The 20,966-nt window shown below is 37.7% G+C and overlaps 1 protein-coding gene across 3 annotated transcripts in view; it reads right to left on the bottom strand.

Annotated features, from left to right (window-relative positions):
* Window positions 1-20,966, bottom strand: part of LRRC49 (leucine rich repeat containing 49) — a 149,080-nt gene that overhangs the window by 55,087 nt on the left and 73,027 nt on the right. For 2 of the 3 annotated variants that reach the window (XM_007084559.3, XM_007084558.3), the window contains one exon: window positions 6,156-6,303. In XM_007084559.3, the coding sequence (XP_007084621.2) occupies window positions 6,156-6,303 (148 nt within the window). Of the gene's footprint in view, window positions 1-6,155; window positions 6,304-17,394; window positions 17,518-20,966 lie in introns of those variants that run through there. The other variant, XM_042988486.1, reaches the window with a different exon arrangement.

Genomic DNA, 20,966 nt, shown 5'->3' on the forward strand with positions numbered 1-20,966 from the left:
ATTATACTCTGTTAGCAGACTATTAAGGCTCTAAACAATGCATATTTTATATGAGAAGTTTTGCTCCAATAAATAATAGTGGTCCTAATATAGGCAGTAATTTATTATGTGGAATTTAGAAAAATACGTGGCCATGTGGGTTTTTAACCATATACTTCAGAATAGTTAGTTATAAAAGACATTACTTCCTTGACTCCAACAAATATTAAAACAGACTTTAAAATCAGAGTTTTTGTCTACAAGAGATATTTTTCATTTAAACAACCTTTTTCTTAACAGAGAAAACTGATTTTTTCTAGGTCATAGTTCATGTCAGAGTGAAGGCTGGAAGCCAGGTCACCTGACTTCTCTTGGCCAGGGATATTAGCTCTTAAATATTAGGGGGGAGGGGAGGCAGAATAGGCTAGGTTATGCTGCCGTAACAACTTCAAAAGTTATAGGAGCTTATGACAAAAGCTTACTTCTTTTTTTTTTAAGTTTATTTATTTTGAGACAGAGAGAGCATGCAGGGGAGGGGCAGAGAGAAAGGGAGAGAGAGAATCTCAAGCAGGCTCTGCACTGCCAGCACAGAGCCCCACGCAGGGCTCGAGCTCACAAACTGAGATCGTGACCTGAGCTGAAATCAAGAGTCAGACGCTTAACTGGCTGAGCCGCCCAGGTGCCCAGACAAAAGCTTACTTCTTGATGGTTCAAAGAACACTACAACTGCCCTCCATGTACTGCCTAAGTATTCCTGGGTGCTGTGATCTGATGGCATCTTCAACTCAATACATGCGTCCACAATGACCACCATAGGAGAAAAGCGGTGAAAATCATACATCGGCTTTTAAATGCTTCTGCCTGAAAATTATATACATTACTTCTGCTCACACTTCATTGGCCAAAGCAAGTTGCACAACCACACCTAAGTTGAAGGGGAATGCTTCCACCTGCCAAAAAGAGGAGGAGAATCAGAACGTATTGGCGAGCATCAGTAATGGCTACCAAAACAGAAAACTCACTTCTGTCTCAGATAAGGCTGTTCCAATTCTTGGAGAGCAAACTGTAAACAAGGTCATATTAAACCAATAAATGTGGGTCTGAAGTGAAAACTTTAGGAATTATGAAGTCGTGTCTGTTTCAGAATTCTGAGAATCGTGCCTGTGTTAGAAAAACACTGCCTTAGAAATTAAAAGGAGAAAATTCTGCCTCCTAGAATTGTCTATACGATTGTCCTTGTTCTAGGCCCCCAAAATGTGTCTATTCTCTTTTTTTATGGACAGTTGTGAAAATATTTGAAGACCACTGTAATATCTTCCTTATGGCTCCCCTCTGTCAATGAGTTGTGCCAGGTTCTCTGGACATACCCTAGTTCGTTGTCACCCCCTAAAACTAATAGTTCAGGTGAAATCTGATCATTAAAGAAAAAGTGGGGACTACTGTCTCCATTTTTCTGAATTGTTTCTATAAATGATATTGTTTTAAACCATATTTACTTCTAATGATCACATCTCACAAGTAACTCAATTTGCTGAGTCTCATCTCACGTAATTCTGCATTTGTGCTGGGGATTATTTGTTGTTATGGAGTAAAGTCCAGGATTTTCAATTTATCTATTTTTGTCTTGCTAAATTATGCTTATTTTTCTACACTAGAGGTCAGCAAATTTTTTCTGGAAAGAGCCAAATAGTAAGTATTTCAGGCCTCGTGAGCCACATGAGATCTCTATCACGCATGGTTTTTCTTTTATTTTTTAAAAATACAACGCTTTAAAAAAAAAATCTAGAAACCATTTCTTAGGCCGAGAGCTGCTCAGAAATAGTCTGCAGAATAGATTTGGCCCACAGGCTGTTGTTTGCCAAACCCTGTTCTAGATTATTGAGCTACTTTGGGATTGTGATTCGATTAACCAGTATATCACGATCTCCAAGTTCTCTAGCTCCTGTCAATTATATACTTTCTCAGAAAAACAGAAATATTCTCATCTAGTCATTAACAAAAATACTGAATCAGGGGTGCTTGGGCGACTCGGTTGGGTGTCCAACTTCAGCTCAGGTCATGATCTCGTGGCTCATGGGTTCGAGTCTCTGTGTTGAGCGCTGTGCTGACAGCTCAGAGCCTGGAGCCTGCTTTGAATTGTGTCTCCCTCTCTTTCCGCCGCTCCCCTGCTCACATTCTGTCTCTCTCTCCCTCTCAAAAATACATAAACATTTAAAAAATATTTATATATTGAATCGAAAGAGCCTGAGGAAAAAGCCTCAAGGCACACCAGTACAGATTCTTCTACAGGCTGGCCTTAATCCACTGCTTCCTGTGTTGTAGGGACGCTGGAATCCCAAATTCACTTGACTGTGCTGTCGTCATACAACTTACTCAAAGCAATACCATAAAAGACTTTGTCAAAAGCTTGGCTGAAATAGCAAAACACTGGAACACTTCTCGGAGAGAGCCAATTTACAATATCTGAAATAGAAAATTAATTTGTCTGGCATGAATTGTTTTTAGCGAACCACTGCTGCCTCCTAGTGATCAATGCCTTTAGTACTGACAACTCCTCCAATAATCTAATTTAGATTTCCTTCGTATTCAACATCAAGTTTACTGTCACAATTTGTGAAATTTATATTCTTTCCCTTTATGATAAAAAGACAGATCAGTTCATCCTACCGTGCAGCTGCTTTACTATTCTACACTGTTTCTTTCAAAGAAAGAAAGATTCTTTCTAGTAATTATTTATTCACTATATTTATTCAGTTCTGTAGATCAAGGACTGGCAAACTCCAGCCCACAGACCAAATCCAGCCTGTCACCTATTTTTGTAGATAAAGTTTTATTGGAACAGAGCCATGCTCATTCATTTATGTAATGTCTATGCCTTCTTTCACACTACAATGAGTTTCGTAGTGTTCAACAGAGACTATATAGCTCCCAAAGCCTGAAATATTTACTATCAGATCCTTTCCAGATAGCTTGCTCTAGATCAAACTTATCTATTCACCTATCCGAGGCTTTAGTTTCTTCTTATCAATATTTATTTCTACTCTTAACAGACTATAAGCCATTCTTCTTGACAGAGATAACAAAAGCAAAATAGGACCTGAGGCCATCAACTTACATTATGTCTCCTGACCTCATATTATCTTATGCCATTCTTCTGGGTCAGACCCCTGGAAGCTCTCACTGTAATTAATCTCCTTGTTTCTCATCCCACCCGTCCTATCCTTCCCAATTCACCCCCTGGGCTGCTACCAAGGCAGACACTCTTTTTAATAGGCAATTGTAATTTAACCACTTTAAACTCTTCAAGAGCTTCCTGTTATGTCCAGAAACAAAAGAAGCTAATCTCTTTCTCGTGATGTAAAATGCCCTTCATAGCCTACCGCTTGCCTGTGAGACACCCTTTGCTCCTGCTACTCTCCTCCACGTACACTCAGTGCTCAGCCATGTTGAACTGCTTTCAGTCCCTCACATGTCTCTGCATCATGCATGCCTCCACCCTCCCTGCACACTCTCCACAGATACATCTCTTCTTCTTGAGCACTCTCCAAGCCCACATCAAGTATTTTCTCCTTTGGAACTTTTCCTATTTCTCTGGCAGACACAAGGGTGCTTTATCCTCTAATATTATTGTGCTGTGTGTGTGTGTGTGTGTGTGTGTGTGTGTGCACATATACATATCTATCAACCTATCTTTTCTAGCTTGGCATTTTGCATTATAACCTGTCTTCACTATGATGGGGTTTTGGAACGGTGGTGGGGTCCGGAGCCAAAGGCCAAGAAAGATTTCTTGAGATGTCTTTGATGCAAAAAGATTATTTTATTAAAGCACAGGTCCTTTCCCGTGGGGTGGGGAGGGGTGGAAAGGAGGGATAACAAAGGGGCATTGGGAAACTTTTCTGGGTGGCGAATTATTAATAAGCTTAGCTGTGGTGATGTTTCACAGGTGATATACATGTTGTAATTTATCAACCTGTATAGTTAATATGTACAATTAATTTTATGCCAATTATACCTCAAAGAAAGCTTTTAGTAAGACATTAATTTTTTTTTTATTTCTCAAATTAAACCATGAAGGAGGAGATGTACAAGGATTGCTGCTCTTTATTTAGCAGAACAGTTGGCCCTGCTCCCATCCCAGGTGATTTTCTCTCATTTCCTCACCAGGCAAACACAACCCACGGGAATGCACAAAGACAATGATTATATATAGCATTATTCTCCTTTATTTCAGGCATGAAAGTAGATAAATTTCACTCAGTCAGGACTTTATTGCCTACTACTACATTCTCAGCATTGTGTGAGATAGAGAAGGAAAGGAAATAAACAGGCATATAGACCATCTGTATGTATCGAGCAAGGAGGAAGAATGGCTTCTGTCCTTAAGGATTGTATACATTAGTTGGGTAGGCAAGACTGACAGAAATTCACTATGAGAAACATAACATATAATTAAGTACTAATTTATACAAATGAGTTAGCATCATTTCATACCCCAAACATCTCAATCTCACCAGGAGAGCAATTGTAAGTACCAAAGATGCTCAGTTAAGAAAGACATGGAGATAAGGGTAAAAGTACGAAACAGTGTTCGCAGGATAGATCTGAGGAAACTAAGGACAAAGAGCCTCATCTCCATGCTGGAACAAAGAGAGGCAGAGCCCTAGAAGACCCCTGGCATGCACGAATTCATCAACACTTGTAACTATCTGCTGGCTACCTCAGATGGCCATGATATTGCCGAGACAGAAATGTAAAATGTGCACATTGTGAAAATGGATTCTAGACAATGAGTCAATTGGCACTTGAATAGCTAACCACTCAAAATCCACATTAAAATTAGCAGAGTCTAGAAGTCAGAAAACAAGTGGAGGTTTAGGATATTTTTCTAGCTCTGGGGTTACTGAACTGAGATCATTAATGGGTGTTTTCTGAGATAGGAAAACATTTGAATAAATATGGGCTGCAATGAAACCAATTAAGGCAAGTTTGTTATAGAGCTTCTTGAAACCTATGATATGCTAATGTGCACCGTATGCCTAGAAGGTGCATGTACAGCATTTCACTTAGATCAGGAGCCATATTAAAACATCTAAGTATAGAAAATACCCAACATGCAGATAGAATGAATAAAAGAGAATGACTCTGAGAGGTACGGCATTACACACAACAGCTCCATGTGATGCTTCCTATGAGCCTCACGCTGTTCTAAGGGTTAGTACTTGATTTTATCTTGACAACAACTCTATGACACAATCATGACCTCCCATTCTACTTTGAGGAAAATGAGATATAGAAAGGTTAAGTAAATCTCCAAAGGTCATTCGGCTAGAATATGGTCAAGCGAGGATCCAGACTCAAGCGGTCTGGCTTTGGCACTCACGTTCTTAAAACATTACATTATGTAACTTACCAATGATGTTTTTACTCATCCATTCCAAACTAAACTATTAGTTGGGTATTAAGCCAGAATGGAAACCAGTTGTGATGATTAATTTAAATAAAAGGTCAGGAATGAAGGAGAAGGAGGAGGAGGAGGAGGAGAAGAAGAAAGAGGGAAAGAAGACCGAAAATAGTGTCACTTGTTAAGGCCCCAAGCGAGTAAACCAAGACTTACTACCTAACCTAAGTGTAGTTTTGACCCTCCCAAAATGTAACCTGTAACCAGTCAACCTGGGAAATTCCTCATCAGCACTAGGAAATTTACTGATGAACCCCTTCCCTTCCCTTCCCTTCCCTTCCCTTCCCTTCCCTTCCCTTCCCTTCCCTTCCCTTCCCTTCCCTTCCAAGGGGTGACCTTGCCTACAACAACTTGCTAATAATTTCCCTTTTTCCACTCCCTCTCTACCTTTAAAAACCTTTGTTTTTCTGTCATCACTGGGAGCACCTCTCTACTTGCTAAAGAGGATGCTGTCCAATTCATGAATTGATTAATAAAGTCAATTAGATCTTTCAAATGTACTCAGGTGAATTTCTGTTATTTAACAGCGCTATTCGATGAAATTGGAAATAAGGGACGGGTGGTAAAAAAAAATTTTGTATTTATAATTATGAATTATATTGTCATGATAACATAGTTTATTAAAACCAAGAAGCATTTCAAGCAAAGAACATGCACCCCAATCTCCCAATCCACAGTAAGGAAGACAATTTGGCAAGCGCTTCACAAGAGTTCTCACCGTAACTCTCTTCATATCTAGCTGGCGCAGCTGCATCATATTCTGAAGGATAGTGTGTTTGTACCATGACTCTTGAGCTATTGGATTGCCATCAAAAGTGATGTCTGAGAGAGAAGAAGAGTCAGCAAGACAGCAAACACTTTCAAAACTGCGGGAGAGACAGAAACCGCTGGATTATTGTGGGACCTTCCAACAGTACTTTCATTCATTTACTATACATTACTGTAGAGTAGTTCTAGGTTTACAGAAAACTTGAAAAAATAGCATAGAGTTCCCATATACTCTGCACCCATTTTTCTGTTATTAACATCTTGTAGCAGTATAGCACATTTTAATTCACAATTATTTACAATTAATTAATTCATCCCTTGCTTTCTGGCACTAAAAGATTCTCTAGACTCGTATTATGTATTTTCGACCCCGGTCCTAGAATCAGCCATTTCTCGAAGGAGCCATGGTTCCTTTTATTGGAGAAGGCTACTGGAACCAAAGATCTGGTGGCTGGATATACTTTTTGCTCCTGGGGTGTCATTTTTTTCAGGCCCTCTGCCAACAGAGCAAGGACATGTATGTGTGAATATTAACATGTGTGTATACAAACACCTATAATATTTAATCATTTATGTCTATATTAGGCTAAACATGAATTCACACTGATGTACCCCAATTCTATTATCAAAAGGATCATTCTAGCCTCTTTCCCTCACTTATCTGTAAATTCCTACTCCAACAAGGAGAAATCTGACTCCCACCATCTCATCCATTTATTTAATTGTTTAATTCCAGAATATATGCATAGTGGTATCAGCATTTTTCAACCTGAACACCCACAGGAAACAACTTTGTTAACTAAAGTATAACTGTGATGTGTAATTCCTTTAGCATTTAGTCTTACATACTCATTCCAAAGTTACTTAGGTCAACACCTCCCCCCCTCACCCCTTCAAGGGGAGTTGGTTCATACATTTGAAATACAGTTAGCTTCTCTTGTCACAGTCTATATTCATTCCTTCCCTGGATCCTCTAACCTCCTAAATATTATTTTTACATTTGCATATATTACGGTTCACTCTGTGCTATAAAGTTCGGTGGGTTTTGACAAATGCATAAGTATCATACAAAATAGTTCCATGATCCTAAAAAAATCCCCTACTTCAACCCTCCTCCTCTTTCCCTGAATCTCTGGCACTGATCTATTTATTGTCTTTACAGTTCTTGCTTTTTCCAAATGTTATATAGTTGGAACCATACAGAATATAGCCTTTTCAGACTGACTTCTGTCACTTAGCCATTTGCATTTAAGGTTCTTGCATGTCTTGGGGCACCTGGATGGCTCAGTCAGTTGAGTGTCCGACTTCAGTTCAGGTCATAATCTCACAGTTTGTGAGTTCAAGCCCCACACTGGGCCCCCTGCTGTCAGCGCAGAGCCCACTTTGGATCCTCTGCCCCCCTCTCTCTGTCCCTCCCCGACTCACACTCTCCCTCAAAAAAATAAACATTAAAAAAAAAAGCTTCTTCCGTGTCTTTTTGTGTCTTCACAGCACATGCTCTCTCTCTATCACTAATATGCCATTGTCTGGATGTACCACAGTTTGGTTGCTCCCAGATTTTCGTGATTATAAATAAAACTGCTATAAATATTTGTCTGCAGGTTTTTGAGTGAACACAAGTTCTCAACTCATTTGGGTAAATACTTAAAAGAGTGCAATTGCTGGATTATATAGTGAGACTAGTTTAGCTTTATGAGAAACTGCCGAACTGTCTTCCAAAGTGGCTGTAACATCTTGCATTCCGACCAGCTCCGCATTCTCATCAGCATTTGCTATATGTCAGGTTTTTATTTTTTATAATAGTCACTCCAAAAGGTGTGTAGAGGTCTCACTGTTTTAATATGCAATTTCCTAATGTCAAAGGATGACATTTTTTCATACGCATTTGCCATCTCTATATCTTCTTTTTTTTAAAGTTTTTATTTAAATTCCATTTAGTCAATATACAGCGTAATATTCGTTTCAGGTGTACAATTTAGTGATTCAATACTTCCATACATCACCCTGTGCTCATCACGGCAAGCGCGGTCCTTAATCCCCATCACCTATTTTACCCATTCCCCCACTCACCTCCCTTCTGGTAATCATCAATTTGGTCTCTATAGTTAAGAGTATGTTTCTTGGTTTGCCTCTCTCTCTCATTTTTTTTTCCCTTTGCTTGTTTGCTTTGTTACTTAAATTCCACATATGAGTAAAATCATAGGGTGTTTGTCTCTGACTTACGTCGCTTTGCATAGCACTCTCTAGCTCCGTCCATGTCATTGCAAATGACAAGATTTCCTTTTTTATGGCTGAATAATATCCCATTGTGTGTGTGTGTGTGTGTGTGTGTGTGTGTGTGTGTATACCACATCTTCTTTATCCATTCATCAGTCGATGGACACTTGGGCTGCTTCCATATCTTGGCTATTGTATACAACGCTGCTATAAATATCGGGGTGCATGTATCCCTTTGAATTAGTGCTTTCATATTTTTTGGGTAAATACAAAGTAGTGTGATTGCTGGATCATAAGGTACTTCTATTTTAACTTTTTGGGGAACCTCCATACTGTTTTCCAGAGTGGCTGCACCGGCTGCCTTCCCACCAACAGTACGGGAGGGTTCCCCTTTCTCCACATCCTCACAAACACCTGTTATTTCTTGTGTTTTGAATTTTTGTATATCATGGATATATAAATATGTACATATATACAAATATACCCAAATAACTTATCAGGTATATGATTTGCACATATTTCTCCTAGTCTGTGACTTGCCTTTTCATTTTTCTTTAAAAAAAAATTTTTTTTTACATTTATTAATTTTTGAGAGACAGAGAGAAACAGAGCGTGAGCCGTGGAGGGGCAGAGAGAGGAGGAGACACAGAATCCAAAGCAGGCTCCAGGCTCTGAGCTGTCAGCACAGAGCCCATCATGGGGCTCAAACCCACGAACCGTGAGATCATGACCTGAACTGAAGTGGGACGCTCAACCGACTGAGCCACCGAGGTGCCCCTCATTTTTCTTAAAAGTGTCTTCACAGGGCAGAAGTTTTTAATTTTAATGATGTTCAACTTATCAGTTTTCTCTTTCATGTGCCATGGTCTTCGTATTCTATTTAAAAATTCATCACCAAGGGCGCCTGGGTGGATCAGTCGGTTAACTGACCCACTTCGGCTGAGGTCGTGATCTCACAGTCCATGAGTTCGAGCCCCGCATCAGGTTCTGTGCTGATAGCTTGCTAACATACTTGAAACATACTCAGTGCTGAGAGCCTGGAGACTGCTTCAGATTCTATGTCTCCCTCTCTTTCTGCTTGTCTCCTCCTCGAGCTCTGTCTCTCTGTCTCTCAACAATAAATAAACGTTAAAAATTCATCACCAAACCCAAGGTTGCCTAAATTTTCTTCTAGAAGTTCTATAACTTTGTGTATTATATTTAAGTCTACGATCCATTTTGAGTAAACTTTGTAAAACATATAAGGTCTACGTCTAGATTCTTTTTTTTTAATGTAAATATCCTATTTTTCCAGTCTCATCTATTGAAAAGACTACCCTTTCTCAAATGAATTGCCTTTGCTCGTTTGTCAAAGATTACTTGACTATATTTGTGTGAATCTATTTCTAGGTCGTCTATTCTTTTCTACTTATATATATATGTCTACTCTTTCACCAATACCACACTGTCTTGATTATTATACCTTAATATAAGTCTTGAAATAGGGTAGTATGAGTCCTCCAGCTGTGTTCTTCAGTATTGTGTTGCTATTCAAGGTCTTAGCTTTTCCATTTAAACCTTAGAACACATTCATTGATATCAGCTTGCTGGGATTTTGATTGGGTCTTTTAAAAAATGGAGGTATAATTGATATACATTATATTAGGTTCAGGTATGTAACATAATGATTCAATATTTGTGTAAATTGTGAAATGACCACCACAATATATCTAGTATAATGCCCATCTCCACACACAGTTACAGAATTTTTTTACAGAATTTTTTTCTTGTGGTAAGAACTTTTAAGATCTTCTCTCTTAGCAACTTTCAAATATGCAACACAGTATTATTAGTAAGAGCCAATATGCCATACATTACATTCCCATGACTAATTTATTTTAGAACTGAAAGTTTGTACCTTTTGGCTCCTTTCTCCCATTTCGCTCACTGCCAGCCCCCTGCTTCTGGCAACCACCAATCTGTTCTCTGTATCTATGAACCTGTTTTGCTTTTTTATTGTTGGTTTTTGTTTTTGTCTTTAGATTCCACATATAAGTAAAAAATCATATGGTATTTGTCTTTCTTTGTCTTACTTATTTCACTTAGCATTATACCCCAAGGTCTATCCATGTTGTCACCAATGGCAAGATTTCATTCTATCTTATGGCTGAATAATATTCCATTATATATCTCTCCCTGTCTGTCTGTCTGTCCGTCCGTCCATCCACCCACCCATCCATCCATCCCACATTTTCTTTATCCATTCATTTGTCCATGGACACTTATATTGTTTCCGTATCTTGGTACTATAAATAATGCTGCAGTGAACATGCAGATATCTTTTCAAGTAAGTGTTTTCATTTTCTTTGGATAAATACCCAGAAGTGGAATTACTCAATGGTAGTTCTATTTTTAATTTTTTGAGGACTTCCATTTTTTAAAGAAGGGAATACTTGCTTTTCTAAATGATACCCCAGAGAAGACTAGTTAAAATCATTAAAATCGTTTATGTTAGAATCATAACTAGTTAAAATCATTATGTTAGAATCATCAAAATTTGATGACTATTCAAATAACAAATGTAAACATTTAGGCCTAAGAGTACTTCCTTTATTCAGGCACTATATTGAATATCCCTTCTTCCTGTGTAAGAAAAGCTAGGGGATATAGAATATTTATGGTATAGAAAATAACCTATATGTTGACAATTAAGGTCAAGGCAAGGTATATGGTAAGACTAAAGTTCCCTTTTTTTATTGTCACATTTAAATATTTCTTCTGTTTCCTCCCATTCAAGGTAAAAAGATCCTCTCCTATTTTTTTACCTTAGAGATTATCTTTACCATCTAATAGGTAAATCTCACAACTCATATGCTCATTATGGGTTTTGAGACATATTTAGATAATTTTAGGAAGACAATTTCCCCCAGTTTTATTGAGTAACAATTGACATACATCAGCATGGTGGTTTCACTTATGTATATTGTGAAATGAGGACTATAATAGCTTCAGCTAACATCCATTTTTTCATATAGATACAATACAAAGAAAAGAAAGAACAAAAGAGAGAGAAAAAAATTTCCTCCCAGTGATGAGAACTCATAGTTTTTACTTTCTTAATAACTTTCCTGTATGTCATACAGCAGTGTTAGCTGTGGTCATCATATTGTATATTAGTCCTGCGTACTAATTTATCTTATAATTGGCAGTTTGGACTTTTGACCCTCTTCCTCCAATTCTCCCCTACCCCCATCCTCCACCTCTGGTAACCACAAGTCTGATCTCTTTCTGTGAGCTTGGTTTTGGTTTTGCTTTTAGATTCCACATATCAGTGAGATCACACAGTAACTATCTTCCTCTGTCTGACTTATTTCACTCAGGGTGAAATATAATGCCTTCAGGGTCCATCCATGTTGTCACGAATGATAAGATTCCCTTATTTCCTATGGCTGAACGACATTCATATATATACACCATAACTTCTTTATCCACTCATCCACCGATGGGCACTTAACTTGTTTCCATGGCTTAGTTATTGTCACAATGTTGCTATAAACAGGGGGATGCAGATACCTTTTCAAGTTAGTTTTCATTTCCTTTGGACCTATTCCAGGAAGTGGAATTGCTGGATCATATGGTAGCTCTGTTTTCAACTTTGTGAAAATTCTCCCTACTGTTTTTCATCGTGGTTGTATGAATTTACAATTCCACCAACAGCGCACGAGGGTTGCCTTTTCTCCACATCCATACCAGCATTTGTTATCTCTTCTCTTTTTGACGATGGTCATTCTAACAGGTGTGAAATGATAACTCATTATATTAAAACCACGGTTTTAATCTGCATTTCCCTAATAACTAGTGATGTTGAACATCTTTTCATGTACCTGTTCGCCTTTTGTATATCTCCTTTGAAGAAATGTCTATTCAGGTCTTTTGCCCATTTTTTAATTGGGTCATTTGTTTTTTGGCTATCGAGTTGTAGGAGTTCTTCATACATTTGGGATATTAATCCCTTATGAGAGACGTGGTTGGCAAATATTTTTCCCATTGCATAGGTTGTCTGTTCACTTTATTGATAGCTTCTTTTGCTGTACAGAAGATTTTCCTTTGATGCAGTACTTGTTTATTTTTTGTTTTGTTGCTTGTGCTTTAGGTATCATATTTTTTTAAAATCATAATAAAAACACATGTCCTGAAGGTTTATTTCTGTGTATTCTTCTAGGACTTTCATGGTTTTGATCTTACATTTAAGTCATTAATCCATTTTGGGTTATTTTTTGTGAGTGGCATAAGACAGGAGTCCAGTTTCATTCTTTCACCTGTGAATATTAAAGAGACTGTCCTTTCTCCATTGAGTATTCTTGGCTCCCTTGTCAATATTGGTTGACCTGATATACTTAGATTTATTTCTGAGCTCTCGATTCTATTCCATTGGTGTATTTGTCTGTTTTTATTCTAGTACCATACGGTTTTGATGACTGTAGCTTAGAAATCAGGAAATATGATGCTTGGTTATTCTTTCTCAGTATTCCTATGGCTATTTCAGGATCTTTTGTGGCTCTATATATTTTAGGAGCGGTTTTTATACCTCTGCAAAAAATGCGGTTGGAATACCGATAGGGAATGCACTGAATCTACATATGGCCTTTGGGGGTATTGGCATTTAAACACTATCAGTTGGGAAGACATTTCTTTAAAAGGCTAGCATATGCAGATGAAAATGAGAGATCGTTAAATTTAATAATCACTACTGGTATAAATAAACTTGAACAAACATTGCAAATTTTTCCCACCTAGCAGTAACAAAACTCTTTTTTCCCCATCAATATAAAACATCTCAGAATAGTTTCTGATGTTTAACGGATGTTTGAAAAATGCTTCTCTCCTTCCTTCATAGTTGTTTACATAAAGCTAAAACCAAAGATGCTTCTGATAAGTTCAAAACTGAAACACAAGGCAAATTTGTGTTTCTCTACATTGTTAAGTGAACAAAGTCATCATCTTCAATCCACAAACCTACTTCTCTATGTATACTTCCTATTGATAAATAATGTCACCATCACGTCAGTTGCTGAGAAACAATCTCTTACTCAGAAATTGAGAGCTGAGAATGTGAACTGACCGAAGACCTATCGGGGGCGTGTAAGCAAGGGAGGCGGGTGCTAACAGGATTACGATAACTAGTAACTATTAAAATAATTGGTAACATTATGGAAAGTATAAAGGAAAGAAATGAATTAAGAGCAAAAAATTAGTTACAGATTGCAGTAAATAGAGGTAAAAAAGGAACAAGGCTCTAACATATCAAAAACTAAGGCAGAAGCGAAAGAGAGTAAAGAGGACAGGATAGGTTCTATGGAAGTTAGGGTGTAGCATGTACAGAAACTAGTACTTACTTGGATGCGAGGAAGGGAGGAATCTAGAGTAACACCCGGGTTTTTCTCTAGGGTTAATAATGATTGGGTGGTGGTTACAAGGCTGTACACTTTGTCAAAATTCATGGACTCGACTCTTACAATGCGTGCTTTTTGTTACATGTAAATTATATATCAATAAATTGATTTACAAAGACATTTAAAATGTAAAAAATTTTGTCATTTGACAAATCACCTTTTCATCTATCAGGTCTCCCTTGTCTGGAACGGTGTGTTATATTGGTGACCCATGGCCCTTAGGACATATTTCAAAAAGGCTTTCTTTAAGTTTTCCTCCAACTACCACAGGATGGGATACTAACTTCGACCTTTAAGAGATGCAGTGATGTGAAAAGCAGAGGCAGAGCCAGTACAGGCAAGAGAACTCTTCTGTGCTGAAGAGTATTTTTCTTCAATGGCCCAGCATATCTAAACAGAATTAAACTGTAAGGTTCTTGAGGGCTAGAAATGTACCGTGATCACTATTCCAAAACCTATCATAGCCCCCAGCATCTAGTGAGGGTGCAATAATTTTGGTGAATGAGTGAAAGACTATGATGAATTGATATGATTTCCAAAGGCTTATCTTTGATCTAAAACTTAATAAATAATTTTTCTTACACTAGTCTTAGAATTATTTAAAGGATATCATGTTATCAGGAATCATTATGATCTGATATCTATCACTAACCAGGTATATGCACTGAAAAGTGGAAATAATATGTCCAGAAGCAGAGGGAAGCTGGAAAACATTTTATTGCAAGTAAATCCTGATTTTATTGTTATTTTTTAAATGTTTGTTTATTTACTTATTTTGAGAGAGAGAGAGACAGAGAGACACAGAGAGAGAGAGAGAGGGAGAGAGAGACAGAATCCCAAGCAGGCTCCAAACTGTCAATGCAGAGCCTGACATGGGGCTCTATCCTACGAACTGTGAGATCATGACCTGAGCTGAAATCAAGAGTCAGACACTTAACCAACTGAGCCACCCAGGCACCCTATTGTTATTTAATGTCTATTTATAACTTAGACTGTAGAGTCTATGATTTATTTCTTATTGCAAGTATAATTGTAAACTAAAATGATTGTAACTGTTCCTAGCCCAAGTATTCCTTTGGGGAATGTAACTAATGGTGTTAAACACAAAAGTACACACTGTCTTCATTGAATTCAAATACAAAGCACATTAGTGAATACAGAAGAAAATATTATGTCCACTGAATGTAGTCATTATGAAGCACTTCAGACATCTAGGAGATCTGTTGATGCCCATCTGGTCTGTGTCTGTAATTCAAGCACAACCAAAGAGGCACCAGGAGTGGGAAAATCATTGCAATCCTTAGCAGGTACTATCCTGGCAACCCTTTCCAGGTCGGCTGCTAGCACTGATACTCAGACTAAAGTCTTTATGCTTTGAATAGTTTCATTAAGGTAAAAATAAATCCATATTTGATCCAGAAGATTCCTCACAAAATTTCATTTCCATCTGCCAGGCATTTGACCAATAAACATGCCAGACATTCCTAGAAATGCACTGACAAGGTACCTATGATTTTAAAGACATTCTCTAATCAAATGAAAGAAGTCTCATTAAGTACAAATCCAGGCTAATGAAGGGTTGCATACTACCTAACCAGAGAAAATCAAGGTCAGGTTATAAAACAAAAGCAAAACCACCTGGAAACGGAACAGTAAGTACAGTAAAGTACTATTGCCTTTTAAGAACAGTCTTTTTTTTTAACAACACTCAGTTGCTTGCCTCTTCGGAGTCCCCAGAATGGACAAGCTTGGGTCCAAAGGCCGACACCTAATTCATAATTTGACTTTAATCTTTTTCCAGATTACTCATGTATTTGTTCTTCCCCTAGTGGTCTTCTCCCGATGCCGCATCTGCTTCCTATCTGCTAAAGAACCTACGGAGGAACGGTGTGTCCCTACTGACCAAAACTCACATCTCAAAAGGAAAAGAACATATTTCAGTCCATTTTAGGCTTACTTAATAAAATACAGAGAAAAAATAAAATTCCCATATATACAAGCAGAGCACATAGATATTTAACTAACAACCCCCAAGTATCCGTCAAATTTCTCCAATTAGAAACTTCTCCCAAAAGTAAGTTAGGTACTTTAGAAAAAGGGGTTTTACTCTTTCATACCATTAAAGCACCATATTCTCTGAAAACAATCTTAATAAAAAGCTCACTTATTTTACATTGATCAGTGAGAATTTTACTGGACAGTTACTATGTATCTAGCAGGCTGAAATGAAATGGAACACTAGAATAATCAAGTGCTCTCACAAGGACTGACATATACACAACTGATAAATATAAAATAGCTAGAAAAATCTATATGATAACATATAATTAAGTATTAAAGAATGAAGCACAGTTAAAGAAAATAGCACATAATGAAGGTGTTTGTATATCAGACAGAATCAAGTTTGTAGACTGAGGCACTTGCAAAAACAGCTAAAAATGCTAGATAAAATATATTTTAAAACTCTTCTCAAGTGCATCCATGACCTGCTAAAAAAAATGAGAAATACACAGGTTTAAAAAAAAAAAAAAAGTGAAGGTGAGAACCCAGAGAGCTCTGAGGACATTTACTGGACCCAATGAACTTGAACTTTGGTTCATATGATCTTCAAAGCTGGGGGACAGGAAACAAATACCAGAGGCTACCCAAGTTGGAGAGTCTAACTGGAGATCTGTCCTATATCTGAGACCCAAAAACTAGACTTTCAATATGGAGTTATTTAGACATAAGCTTTCCTACCCACTACCCCAGATATATTGCCCATCTCAAAACACGGAGCTAATAGGGGAGGAGAATTCTTCCCTGATTACTTGAAACCACAAACCACAATTTGCATCCTGAATCCACACTAAATGGGTGGTCTAAAACATTTCAAGAGAAGTGATATTTTGAAGAAGTCTAAGGCTGCTTATACCTATTGGCATCTGACAGAAACAAATGAAATTTCTCCATGGAGGAACCTACGTTCATACAAGATCTCAAAAAGTTCCCAAAGATAAGGTACCCCCCCCCAAAATATATAGTTCACAGTTCAAAAGGAAATAAAACACTCTGACTGACAGCCAGCAGAAACCACAGATGACATTGACTGTCTAAGACTTTTTCACATAATTGAATTACAAAACATAGGATATAAAAACATATATCAAGAAATAAAAACAGGTTTGAAAATACCAGTAAACTCCAAGAAGATCTGAAAAGACACAGAACTTCTACAGACTGGAAAAATATTTTAAAAATTAAAGTAAAAATGTCAAAGGCAGTGGATATAAATTAAGGAAATAAAGCATTTACATCCCTTTCCTGCATAAACTGTTCTTCAGGGTAATCAAAATGCTAATGAGTCTTTTTCTTATAGAAGAAATAGAACTTAAAAGGACAAAGAATGATGGAATATCACCATTTTGTAATCACTAAATAAATAATAGATCCAGACAATGATCATCAATTACTGTTAAAACACTGAAAAGATGATGAGGAACTTTATTAAAAAAAGAATGGGTGAACAACAGCTGAAACCAATAATTAGTTTTAACATACCTTAAGCAAAACTAGAACACATTTTTTCTCTCCATTTACGTTTCTTTTACTTTCTTGTTCCTTTCTTTTGGTCCTCCTTAACAAACAATCATCTACGTTGCTACTTGTTAAGTAATGTTAGTTACTTAGTCACTAAAATTCTTTTTAGTGCACAACAATAGTAGGGGTTCGTAGAAACAAGATGGTTCTACAGATTCTAAAGATGCATTCTAACAATAGCCCATTCTTTTTTGTCACAAAGCAAAAATATGGCTGAAACAAAAAATTTTTTCACATACATGAAAAAGATCGCCAAATTTCCCTTGGGGAAACTATTCAAAAAGTTTAACCCACTCGTCACAGTGTTTACAAGATTTTAATATTTGAGAAGCTGAAGTGATACCAGAGAGAAATAAATAGAAGACTATGGCTATGATAGAAACAGAAAGAAAGTGAAGAGGAGGAGGTAGAGACATGAAGAATTAAACAAAATAGAGAAAAATGTTAAACTGTCTCTTTAGACATCTTTTGCTGCAACAATGGCACTGACAACAATTCAACAAGGACAGTATCCATCATGTCCCTAAGCACCTGGCTGACAAAAGACATGAGCACAGAACTGAGTGTCTCAGAATTCTAGGTGACAATTCTATTAGCTTTCTCTATTAGCTTACTCATTTTCTAGCAGTAAAAAGACAAAAGCAACACAGCTTCAGTCTCAGGAGATTCACAATGACTCTAATTACCAAAAGTAGATCTCAAGTCATGGTCATATTCTCATAATGCTAATTTATGACACTGAAACCAAATTTAAGGTGACAAAGTTCTTGATGATATATTTCCTCTTATGAATCGACCATGTGGATACAAATAAGTCTCCTCAAATTTTTTAAAAAAATTTTTAACGTTTATTCATTTTTTGAGAGAGAGAGACAGACCGTGAGTGGGGGAGGGGCAGAGAGAAGGAGACACAGAACCCGAAGCAGGCTCCAGGCTCTGAACCAAGAGCACAGAACCCAACGCGGGGCTCGAACTCACAAACTGTGTGACCATGACCACAGCCTAAGTCAGACACTCAACCGACTGAGCCACCCAGGCACCCCTAAGTCTCCTCAAATTTACAGAAGAAAAAGAGAAGGATTCTTTGCAGTCTCAAAGTGTGATAACAATTCTAAAAAGCATGCTCATTTTAGCCACTTTCAACATTAATATTAATTGTTTAAAAATTACACTGGCTATAAAGCAAGCCAAATAATACTGTAAAGAGATCTAAGTTCAGCACCGTGTAGGTAAGCAGCAGTCTGGGAAAACAACAACAAACTGATATAGTACTTGTCAATTCCTATGGTGTAAATATTCCCAGCGTGGCCGATTTCAAACTACCAAGATGATGTTGCTGAACTGAAAAGATGCACATAGACCGGTGTAGTGAGCCAACACAAGCTGGCTCAAGCATACCACTGCAGACCAAATTCCTCTTTTAAAGTTAATGGAAGTATGTTTATTATTCCACCATGAAATAATTCCGTTATTTGGAGGAACTTCTTTCTATTGATGATTTTCCAGTGGTTTTTGAACTTTCTATCAGTTTTAATATATATACAAAAAAGTCCACAAATCATAAATGCACAGTGCGATGATTCTGCACAATCTGAACATACCCATGTAAACAGTCCCCAGGTTAAGAAAGAAAACATTACCCTGATGGAGAGCAGAACATGTGACCCCCAAAATACATGACCTTTGGTATGTGGATTACGTTGAGCTGAAGACAATTAAGACCCAGAAGACTCAACAAAAATTTTTACCTTTTCCTTAACTACCTACAAGAATTTAAATAGGCAGGGGCAGGGCGGGGTGGGAGTGGGGGCTGGCCCACAAAGAGAGCTTTACCAGGGATAACTTTTTATCTGAAAGAGTATGGCAGGGCAAACATCTAATTACCAAATATCTGCTTTCTTATCATCCTATGAATCATCCTCCTTACCTTTGAAGCCCCACGGCCCTATCCCATTCCTTAGCCCAGGACAGCAGAGACAGCAACTGCTTGACTGGCCCTTAGGCCTCATTTTTATGGGGCTCCTGTACACAAGTAATTAAATTTGTTTTTCTCCCGTTAATCTGCCTTATGTCAATTTAATTATTAAACCAGCCAAAGAACCCAGCATGGTAGAAAGGAAACTTTTCCTCCCCTACAGTTGGTGACCACGAAGGGGTCTTTACTGACTGGACATTGCTTGCTTCGGCAAGCAATGTAGCTGAGAGATGTTGGGACCTTGGACAAAATCCAGCATAAGGGAAGAATCATCATGTCAGTGTCCCAGATTTCTGCCTACAGGATCTGATGGAAGCTAAAGTAGTGTAATTTTCTAAATTAGCAGATTAGTAGAACTACCTCCTTGGATACAGTGACTCTGGTAAAGATCCAGTATGAGCACTATTGATTATGTTGTTATCATAATTCCAGTTATCTCAAAATGTTGTGAGCCACAAAAATAAACATATTTCCTTATCAATACTGTTATAATGAATTTCATCAGATCTTTAACAATGGGCATTTTACAGTTTTTTGTCATTTACAGATAGTTATTGTTTTACTCTGATGCTCTGCAAAAGTATTCCTTCAAAAGTACTTCATTTTCAAGGAGGTTCAAGGAAAGGACTTTTGAAATATATAGGCTTTTGATAACTTTAAGATCATAAAAGTGAACTGGGTAAGAATTTACAGAACTCATGAAAAAACTGGATTCAAGGAGAAAAAGAGTAACATGAGACTGAATGAAATGATGAGAACGATTATAAATTTTATGATTTTTTTCATTGGAACATTGTTGGTTCTGTTATGTTTTGTTTTACCAGGTTGAAGGAAACCTTTTTCTCTTTTCTCTTAAGCTATCAACAATTTGGTACAAATGGTTCAACAATTTGTATACAAATGATACAACAATTTGTGAACAAAGAGGAAACAATTACTTTTTCTCTCTACCTGATCCATCCAGAATTGGGGAATTTAGTATTCTCATTTTCATGCCAATACAGCTATTTGCATAAATTCAATAAGAATCTAGTCTCATTGTAATAGGACACAACGGGAAACGTTGATTATATTGCCAAGGCTTTGGCTGGAATGTCGTATTTGAGCATGTGCGTAGAATCAGATATGCCAGACAGCTTTAAGGAACTAAGGTTGACTTTATGGAGCCAATAAAACCCCTTGGAAAAACTGGCCGGATACCTTGCTTACAGGGTTCCCAGCAGTCTCAGTAGGTGAGAAAGGAATGCTACTTCCTGGCAAGCTCAGAAACCTCAGGATATTTGGGGGACCTCAATAGGAGAGGAACCCATTCAAACCTACAGGTATTGCGTGCAACGTCTGATGGTGAGACCTTGGCTTGGCATCTTTGTTTCCTTCATGAGGGTTTTAAAAGACTAATCTGAGATTCCTTATGAAAAGTTCCAACAGACGGGGCACCTGGGTGGCTCAGTTGGTTGAGCATCCAACTTCGGCTCAGGTCATGATCTCAGAGTTCATGGGTTCACGGGTCTAAGCCCCATGTCAGGCTCTGTGCTGACAGCTCAGAGCCTGGAGCCTG

Source organism: Panthera tigris, chromosome B3 (assembly GCF_018350195.1).
Source record: "Panthera tigris isolate Pti1 chromosome B3, P.tigris_Pti1_mat1.1, whole genome shotgun sequence".
Classification (NCBI taxonomy): domain Eukaryota; kingdom Metazoa; phylum Chordata; class Mammalia; order Carnivora; family Felidae; genus Panthera; species Panthera tigris.